This window comes from Pygoscelis adeliae, unplaced genomic scaffold, assembly GCF_000699105.1.
Source record: "Pygoscelis adeliae isolate BGI_AS28 unplaced genomic scaffold, ASM69910v1 Scaffold420, whole genome shotgun sequence".
Lineage (NCBI taxonomy): Eukaryota > Metazoa > Chordata > Aves > Sphenisciformes > Spheniscidae > Pygoscelis > Pygoscelis adeliae.
In genome coordinates this window covers 245,065-254,995 of record NW_008823871.1, presented here as the reverse complement: position 1 = coordinate 254,995, position 9,931 = coordinate 245,065, and the positions used below count along the sequence as shown (strand labels likewise).

Genomic DNA, 9,931 nt, shown 5'->3' with positions numbered 1-9,931 from the left:
TTTCCCTAGTTCCAGCTGCTTCTCCTGTTTTCTTTTGCACTACAAATTCTCTATATAAAAGGAAACCGCACATGAGTAGAGCTTAAGAAAGAGCAATTCACCCTTAAGCATTTGGCATACCTTTACTTAAAAAAATTTAGAAGTTTATACCTCAGCATAAGGTGTCTTGTCTGATTGTTAGATAACTTAACAATACTTGTAAAGTAACACTACAAAACTTGAAGTCTTTCAATTACATTCCTACAGTGAAAGGATATAGCTTGGGGACAAGTGGGGGAGAAGAAAAATATTTCTCTGAGCATTCATTTACTGGGTGATGTATGCATACAATAGACAAGCATCCTTTCAAAAAGTTTAAAAATTGTTAGCCAAAGAGAAACGTATTAGATATTCTTCCTCCTTTGGTACTTTTACTTAAAATAGTAGCTACTTGTAAAAGAACAGTTAAATGAGGATAATACCTGTTCACGCGGTTGTTGCTGCTCGTCATCTTCTTTCTTCTTTAATTTTCTCTCCAGCTCCTCAATTTTCCTTTGTATTTCTTCCTTCTTCTGTGCTATGGCCTGCATCTCCTCTAAGGAGGAAAAGCTTATAAGGCACAACGCATACTTCACATGCAATCTGTGGCTAAAGCCTGAACTATTTTTAAAGGGGCTAAAACCTCTGGTCTTCTTTCCCCGTTTCATGGCTTACATGTAAGGCTGTCAGATATGTTACTTTCTCTGTACCTCAGAGCAGTTAAATAACTATTCCAGTAGAAAAAGAAAAGCAGCTGCAATAACAGACAGCTGTATGCTGATAAGAAGTATAATTTTATGATTCCATCTCAGAAAGTCTTATGTCTTCCCCTTTTGAAGCATACCTTCGGTTTTCTTTTTTGCTTTCTTTCTGTAGATTTCAGCTCGGATCTCTTCCAAAGAAAATTCTTCGACTCCAGCATAAACTTTATCTTTACAGTACATCACCACCTCTTTCTTTTCTTGAGTATCCTGATGATGATTTTGAACTCGCTGTAGTGGATCCTCCTCTTTCCCAGGTTTGCGAGCACTTAAAACACGGTTTATGCTGGGTTCAATTTTGCAGGGAGTCCTGGAAAAACATGCAGTTATTACTTTACTTATATGTACTTCGCTGTAACACAGAAAAGCAAGCATAGGAGAGAAAATAGCTAATTTCAGAAACTAGCTGTAGAATAGTCTGAAGACATTCTGTTCTGTCGATAGGAAAAACAAACAAGAAAAATGGAATGATAGCAGATAAAAGGCAAGCATACCAACTCAGAATTGTGTAATCAAAAAACCCCCCAAAACAAAGTGTTAATAAGGCCCAGTCAAGAGCAAATAAAATTCTTATGATACTCTGAATTGCTGTGGATTCTGGAGCAGGATCTATGTTTACTTTAGCTCCATCGATCTGTGTGACCACACAGGTGACAAGTCCCTAATCATCCTACAAAACAGTTTATCTGGGAGGAGAAAAAAAAACCAGAATCATCAGGACTTAAAAATGGAAGATCTTGGACTTGGAAGATTAAGCCTGGGATTTTAGATTAAGAAAAACAGGGAAGACTTAAGGTACAGTAAGAGGGTAGTTTGCTCAAGGAGAATGTTTTGCATGCTGAGTGACAGAAATGAAGTGCCCCATTACAAAACAAACAAACAAAACCCCATCACTGTACAGTGAAAGGAGTCAGTAGCAGTCAATTTCTTAGCTTGGAAGTGCTCTCTGAAAGTGCTACATGCTAATTTCAGGAGAGAGAAACCAGAATTTGTACAGTTTCACAGATACCAGTAATCCAGATGAGTTCAGCAATACCTCAATTGTACCTCAATAAAAGATGATCTGAACAACTGACCTTGAAAAATTTACCCTGTGGTCTGGGTAAATAGTCAGTTCAAAAGAGAAAACAGTGCACAGTTCCAAGTTTTGTTTTGCACGCGAATGGACTCACAACCCTAAGACCATTTGGGAGATTATGAGGCAAACAGGTGCTCCTAATGGTTGGGTTTTTTAAAGCTTTTTTTGTGGGGGGTGGGGGCTTATTACCAAGATCACTACAGGGTCCTTCTTCCCAAATCTCCGGATGGCAACTGATGCCATGATTTGCACCATGTTTACACAGTTTCAACACAACACTTTCAGACTTGATTTGGTTGACGACCAACCATGAGGAAATGGACTCAAAGGCAGAAAAAAAAAAAAGTCATCTGCCTTTAAACTTTCAACGACATAGTATAAAACTATGTACAAACTCTCTGCTGAAGCTGCTTACAGCTAATTTAGCATGATGTTCTGTTCCCACCCGTTCCTTCCTTTTCCCTGGTGCAAAGAGATGCTGCCTTCTGTAAATAACATCTTCATCTGGGAGACCAGCATGTCAAGAGATTTAATTCTATGGCATCACTGACTTTCAGGAGCAAGAAACAGTCTTATAGCTTAGACAGAAACTTAATTTTTTACATATTCTTAACCTAAATTATGATATGTCCTTGGTCAGAGCTATTCTGCAGTCCACCTGCAACATACAAAACCCACAGGAAAAATCCATGCTGTTAGCCACCTTTCAGCATTCTTTGATTACATGCAATTCAGAGCCAAGGAAGCTGTCTAACATCAAACATTCTCTTCCACTTCCCTTTTAGGAAAAGCCTGTGTATTCTATGGCCATCATTAGCCACAGAAAAAGACAGGTAAGCAGCTTTGCAAAATAATGCTTTTTCCTCTGCTCTAATAAAACAGAGCAACCTCATCTCCTGGGCTTTATCAGCATTTCAGTGAGCACAGTACAAGCAGAAAGGTAATTTCAGGCCAAACAGCATACTTCTCGATAACCTAAGCAACACTGTTGTCATGGAAACATGATAGCTTGTTTCAGAATAAAACTCCAGATAGAATGAGCACAGACTTTCCAAAATAGAGGAAAACAGCAATAAGCCTGTCTCAATTCATGGCTGCTTTCATAGCAAACAGCATCCTAAGAGAGGTAACTGTGTTTTTGTTGAAACACATCGAGTTAAGCTATTAAACTAATTAGCATATATAAATGTGCTATAGGCTCCCACATAATGAGCAGCAATAGTCAAATACTTCCCATGTCCTTATGCATCCTCCACTGAAGCCTCTGCTGTCAAGCTAAAGTACTAAGAGCTTCCAAGTTGAGAGATTTTTAAATTCTTGTAGATCTGGAGGTTTGGCTACTTGGCAAAACAAGTCAGAACCTTACGAAGCAGCTTTTATCATTTCAAATGCAATCCCCACTGCAAACCGAAGACTCACATGACTTGTTGCTGAGCTGACTCTTCCACATACGGGGTGAAACTGGGCAGTGGGCAGGGCACTTCTATACCAGAATTTGCACTGCTGCGAGGACGCTGAGGAAGGAAAAGTCAATGTTAACAGCTTAAAGGTTCATGTTTAGACTCTACATTCCTCTATACTCTGAATCTCCCTTTTCCAAGTGTTTGGCTCTTTTTGTTATTTAAAAAAATTAAGCCTGATAGACTTTTCCAAGATTAATTTACAAGATCAATTCTGTTCTGATACATAAACAGTTACAGACCATCATCTGAGCACTGGCACCTAAAAAAGCAAGACACACTCCTCCTGCATGTCCCCACCAGTACCTAGTTTCTGTTACTGAGGGAATGCTGGTCAAGCTTGTTGCAGTTGCTCCTCGTTTTCCAGAAATGCTACAGTCCTCATTTTTCAGCCAAGACTGTCCCAATTCTATGATAGTATTCCTTCTGCTTCCACCAAGAACCTCCAGACTTCTCAATTTTCCTCTCAAGAGGCCATCCCAGCACCACAGAAATCCCTTAACTGCTTCTGGGGTCCGTTATTTAAGAGAAGACAGATGGAATTTAGTCTGACAACATGCTACTCTCATCTGCCTATTTCAAATTGCCCTAGACTCTTAAGCAGAAAAAGTTACGTGGAGGGGATATTTCACAAACTGACTTCTCTTTTCCATCATTTTTCAAACTGTTTACTTAGCCACCTTCACACTGGCAATAAAAGAGATGCCTCTTTCCTCTGTGCAGCTTTTAATATCTCAAAGCGTTCACAAAAGGTTATTCTTTCACTGTAATACAAGCCAGAATGAGCACCACACTTCAGCGAAGGGGAATTAAACATCTTCAACTCTTCTGTTAGTTGCAGATTTTTTGGGGGTTTGTTTTTTGTTTGGGGGGGTGGGGGGGTGGTGGTTTGGGGTTTTTTTAATTAAATCTAACAAATTTCATTAAAGTGGGAACAGAGAGAACTCTAAGGACGGACATTGAAAGAATACGGAAGCATTTGGGGACCAGAATGAATGTGTTAAGCAGCCCAAAGCAAGGCAACTGATAAGAGAAGTTTTACATTAATAATTCTTCCTCCCCATTCTTCTCAGCTAAGTTAAACCTGTGATTTACTGAACTTTTCCATTCACTTAATTAAATTGCTTTGTATCTGGTAGTAATTATTCCTGGAGTTTCTATGAATTTCAGCACATTTGCTTCCCTGCCCTCATCCTAGTTTTTGTTTCTAAGTTTCACTTTTAACAACTTCTATATTGAGAAGTCTAAAATATTTTTAACATGATTATTTTCTATTCTTCCCCTCTAATGTACAAAGAACAGGGGAACACTGGGCATTATCTAAGGACATATGAAACAAACTTGATTTCATAGGATTAATTTCCTTCAGATAATGTCTTGGATCATTTCTCTAGAACAGCTTAAACACCTGTAGCACAGCTGTTTCTTTTCATGTCTCCAGCATTAGTTTAAACCATTGGAACCTACTTTCTGTCATCCTATTGTCAGGGTAAATATTCCGTTGATGCAGTAGTTCTTCAGTTCTTTTGATCTCCACTCTTCTGTTTGCCTCACAAGCACGTCAAAACAGACTTGCAGAATGCTGTACATGCCTTATTTTCATAAGAAGATAGGCAACAAGTTCTTCCTTCAGGTTGTATTGTACGGTATCAGTTTAACTCTTACTCTTCTTTCTTACAGAATTAACTGATGCCTGGTTTCTCTCCCTTTCTTTGGCTAGTGTTTTCCCTCTTATATTCCTTTTCTGCCCTCCAGTTTGGCAAGCCATCTCTACCAATTTTTCTGGTTAGCAAGAATTATAATTTCTTAAGAACTCTAGAGAGTTTTTAAAACTTATTCTAGCAAGATCAGCTTCCTAAACTTGAATAGGTTACACACAGCCAGCGACTCTTTAGGAAGAAGCTAGGAAGATCTGTAGTTACAAATAGATACAAACCCCAGGCAAGGGAGAAAGAGTATGACCTTTGTCTCGGGGATCAGAAGAAGTCATCAGCTTACACACACCTTCCTCTTTTTTGCCAGTCCATTTTGAGACTCCTTACCCTGCCAGAGTTCCAAGGCCCTGCACTCAGTTCATTCTCCTTGGCCCTCGGAGCTGGAGGTGCCGTCCATGGCTGTGGTGTAAGTACGGGAATCTCAGGTCCAGAAGCTGAATTTTCATCAAACACAGCAAAACCTGGATTACTTGAAAGCTGCTGAGAAGATAGAGTCTGGAAGCTTCTGTGTTGGTTCGTGGCTATACGCAAAAAGATTTATGCAAATTAACCTTTAAACTGTCACACTCAAGTGCAAATTCCACGACAAAAAGATGTAACTCTTCCAATAATAATATGTGGTTTCAGCAACGGAATGTACCTTTAAGTGCATCTCCGACACGACTAATTGGGGCTCTCACTTTTTTCTTCCCCCTGCCTTTTAGATCCGCCAATGAGCTCCTCTGAGGTTCTGCATCTCCCAGAACACCCACATCTTTTTCATCAGGAGTTTCCTCAAGCCCCAGTAGTGTCTGCCGAGAAACACGGGTCTGAAACTGCCTGAGAAAAATATTGGAGAAGTCAGCATAAATTTCACTGTACCGAGTATCCACTGAAGCACATAAGACTACTCTAAGTTCCTCCCTTTAGCTGGAAGCTTACCTGTGATGGGACTGGAGTTTGTCCAAAGGCTCAGCCTTGCGCTGAAGACCTTCCTGGAATATCAGATCTGCTTTCTTAAAACTTCCTCTAGCCTCAAGAACTTCTGCCCATGTGATGTAGAGTAGTGCCAGTGTTGTGCCAATTTCCTGGCTATGTAGGTAACTGTACAGATCCAAGGGCTCATTACAACAATTTCCCTGAAACAACCAAGGTATTTCAGTAATCACATTGGACTCCAAAGGATTCCAAGCTGATGTCTGTGTTTCGATGCCTCCTGCAAGAGGCATCCCATTGATTTCAATACAAGTCTTACAGAAGCAGCTGTAAGATCAGGACATAAAATTGTATCATGTCATAGCGCATGAGATAAAGTAAAAGAATTTAATAGGAGAAGAATAATAACGAGAAAAAACTCTGACTGCATGTATATATTTGTCAGTATTATTAGCAACCCCTTAATTCTAGCCTACATATTTGAAGTCAGTCATTTCTTAGATTTTTTTTTTTTTTAATCTGAGATAACTCAGTGATTGAACTATGTCATGTTAGTGTTCCTGAGAACAGTTATTTTAGCTTAAGATAAAATACAACACATTTCTTATCAGTTTCGGAACTGGTAAATCAGCTCAGGAAGCTAAACCTGGAGAAAAGCTGCTTTAAGACGATGAGAACAACAAAAAATATAGCAATGGAGAGACAGGGCAAGACCAGAACACACTCAGCTTAGTTTTGCTTAAACAGAGGATGTGGATACAAGACAGTTAGAAGTTAAAATAACTGGTAGGACAGACATAACACTTAAAACGTATCTTTAAATTACTTTCTTTTCTCCTTAAATAAATAATAAAGCTCTACTCATTCAAACTAGCTTTTCCAAAACAAAACTTATGGAGTTTGTAGCTGTCCAAACTGAATGATCCTAAAAAAGGTCTGAAGATCCTGTTGAAAATAAGAAATGGAATTCAAGAGTAGGTAACATGTTTGCAGAGAGATACTTCTAATATTGCACTAGTTGTACAACATATTCTTTGACTCTGTTGTTACAAAAATCAGCTTAACAGTGTGCAAATGACATGACAAGTACCAAGAAAAAGCAGCACCCAAGACATTCACAAAACACTCACAAACTTGAGCCAGAGATTAAGATAGCGGGGATCTTTGTAATATCGCTGCTGTTCATTGAGTGCTTTCACTGCCCTTTCCAATATTGCTGCGAGATTACTCTCCTTTCCACCTTGGGGGAAGGTTTGCTCTGTCCACTTGATGTACCTAGAGATGGAATATATTCATAGGAAGTCAGTTCTGAATTAAGATACAAGGCTTCTGTTTCTGTACGACATAAGGAGACTTAGAAAAAAATTAGGTAGATTATTGAAACGCAACAGATTATTCAAAAAAACCGTTATAGAATTTATCTTTTAATGAGTTTCTTATTAAATTAGAATATTTTTTCCCCAAGCTTTTACAAGGGTATCTAACCTTTCTATTCTTTCTTCTGAAATAAAAGGCAACTTACCGGTCCCAGACATCCAGTGGATCATCTCCAGAGTAAAATCGGATTTCTGATTCAAACTCCCTAAAAAAAAATATCCATCCAATAAATACATGTGTATAACTGTAAAGATGTTTTCTACACCGTAAACTAAGACCTTTGCTCTCACTCATACCATTTTTTAGGTCTATTAAAAAAAAGGCTAGGTTAGCATATATTTAGACTTGAGCTTTTACTCAGACCAGAAGGATCAAAAAAATAAGCTTTTGCACTCTTCTTCAAAATGAAAGCTCTAGGAAATATTATTTAACACAAATAGATATGCATCTTTCCAAAGGATATTTCCAAGAATTTCTACTACCCCAAAGCTTATATGGTCTCCCTTGACAGGGGAGTTATGAAGAGTTATTAGCAGACAGATATATTGTGGAGTTTAATTTCTGCACGAAACATCCCTTATTTAAGTATAGGAGGAGGTTGGATGATGGAAAAGGCTGATGATCAGACAACTACAGAACTGCACCAGAAAGCACAGTGAAGACACATCTAAGTGGCCACAATGACATACATCGTCTTGTCTCATTCTTCAACTCCTGTGCATCATTTCATTCCTACAACATGACTTCCCCCTCAGGCAGCACATCAAGAAAGAAAGCCACCTTGCAGCTTGAGTTAGACAAGAACATTAGCTTCTGTTTAGCAGTGGCTCTAACTTGATCCTGTAGAGCTCCCCAGGCAGTCCCTTGTTCTTGGAAGGCTCTGCTCAACCGTAACACCTCACAAACATAATAAGTTGGACAAACCCTCCTGCAGACCCCAGTACAGTAACAATTCCATGGCTTTCCATGGAAAAATCCAGATCCAGCTGATAAGCACTGGTTCAGTAAGTACTGGGCAGGTGTTCATAGACCCTGGGGACTTCACAAGAAATCACCCAGATGGTTCAGCATGACAAGCACCAGTGCTTCCAATTCGGACAACACAGTACAGACACAATATGCAGTCTTCACAAAGTCAGCCTGGCCTTCACAGGGCACGCAAATTTGAGGATCAGACAATAGAAATATAACTGAATAGGTTTGGGACACAAGATGCCCCTTGAAGTCATACAGTCATATCTGTAGAATACTGTATGCAAGACAGACCAAACCCAAGCTGACTTTGCCCACTCAGGTGTCTTTGCAATCCAGAGAAGACACACAGAGATACCTGTATATTGCCTACATTATGATAGTAGGAAGTATTTATATCCTAAGAAATACCCTGCTTCAATAGATTATTGTAGGAGAGACAAAAAAAGCTCTCCTCCTTGTAACATTTATGTATTTTTCTTCATGAGTACATTTAAAAGCACAATCAAATCTCCCTAGTGTTTGCTGTTTAAACGCTCCATTGCAAACCTAAAAATAATAGCCTATACTGTACAGCACCCACAGGAAGTAGTCCTAAATACCTGGAGTGTGATAGTAGCACAGAGATCAGTTACTAAAATTCTGTTATTTTATGCTCTTTTTAATGCCTATGAGATTAGCACAGTTAAATAAGACATAGAAAAATTGATGAGGCAGCAGGAAGATAAGGGGAAAGAAGGTGTCAAAACATTGCTCACTGTTTTTTGAGCTGCACAGCAGTGTGGATGGAGGTCTCCTGCTGAGCCAGTGCTTCCTGCAAGGTGGACATGACACGCCCCTGCCGGAGGGGCTGCACATTCTCTTTGCTCAGCTCCCACTCATCGTTGCAGTCCTGCGACATGACAGCCTCTCCTTTAAATTCTGTTTTAACAACAAAAACGATAAGGAATTGATTCATTAGGTAACCTGAAACCTGACAGATGTGACTGTCATTAACCGATCCACCACACGCTTTCTGTGTAGCCATAAGCACACCGTTTATGTCACCACCTTTTAGAGGGGATTACACATTTAATTCCCCTCCATGGGTATTACATGAAACAAGAGCTAAGCACTTCTTTACAATCAAGAATCTCAGGCACGTGACGTTAGCAGGAAAGGCTACTAAAATTAAGGTGTTTCCCTCCCCACCTGCGCGCTCCCTTCCTCCCCCCGAGATTGCCACCCTCTCTGAGGCTGGCGAGCGGCGACCTCCCGCCGAGGGGAGACTCAGCAGCGCCGTAAACCAGCCCAGGCCCCCTGGCTCTTCACCCACGCGTAGTTGTAGCGGGCTGGCAGTACAGGCGAGTCTCGACCCCTGCCTCCCTGCGGTGAGGCGACGTCCGGAGGGGACGAGCAGCGCGGCGGAGACTCTCCCCCACAGCGTGCAAGCGAGCAGGCTCCCCGCTAGCACAGAGCGCGAGGAGAAGCCGTTTTGCTACGCAGCTCCAGAATGGCGGTTCGTCCCCGGGACGGTCGTCCCCCCCCACACCCCGCCGCCCACTCTACCCTCACGCCGGGATAAGGAGCCCCGCGCTCTCCTGGCAGCGGCCGGCGGGGAGAGGGAAGGGCGCCTCCGCCCCCGCCGCCCCCCCC

At 40.8% G+C, this 9,931-nt stretch overlaps 1 protein-coding gene across 1 annotated transcript in view; it reads right to left on the bottom strand.

The window, feature by feature from the left end:
- Positions 1–9,197, bottom strand: part of BUB1B (BUB1 mitotic checkpoint serine/threonine kinase B) — a 25,275-nt gene extending 16,078 nt beyond the window's left edge. Inside the window, exons 1-9 of the mRNA XM_009333851.1 lie at positions 9,055–9,197; positions 7,470–7,529; positions 7,078–7,222; positions 5,954–6,150; positions 5,673–5,851; positions 5,360–5,553; positions 3,277–3,371; positions 863–1,089; positions 462–574 (exon numbers count right to left, since the gene is read on the bottom strand). Of these exons, the coding sequence (XP_009332126.1) occupies positions 462–574; positions 863–1,089; positions 3,277–3,371; positions 5,360–5,553; positions 5,673–5,851; positions 5,954–6,150; positions 7,078–7,222; positions 7,470–7,529; positions 9,055–9,197 (1,353 nt within the window). The remainder of the gene's footprint in view (positions 1–461; positions 575–862; positions 1,090–3,276; positions 3,372–5,359; positions 5,554–5,672; positions 5,852–5,953; positions 6,151–7,077; positions 7,223–7,469; positions 7,530–9,054) is intronic.
- Positions 9,198–9,931: the final 734 nt, after the last annotated feature.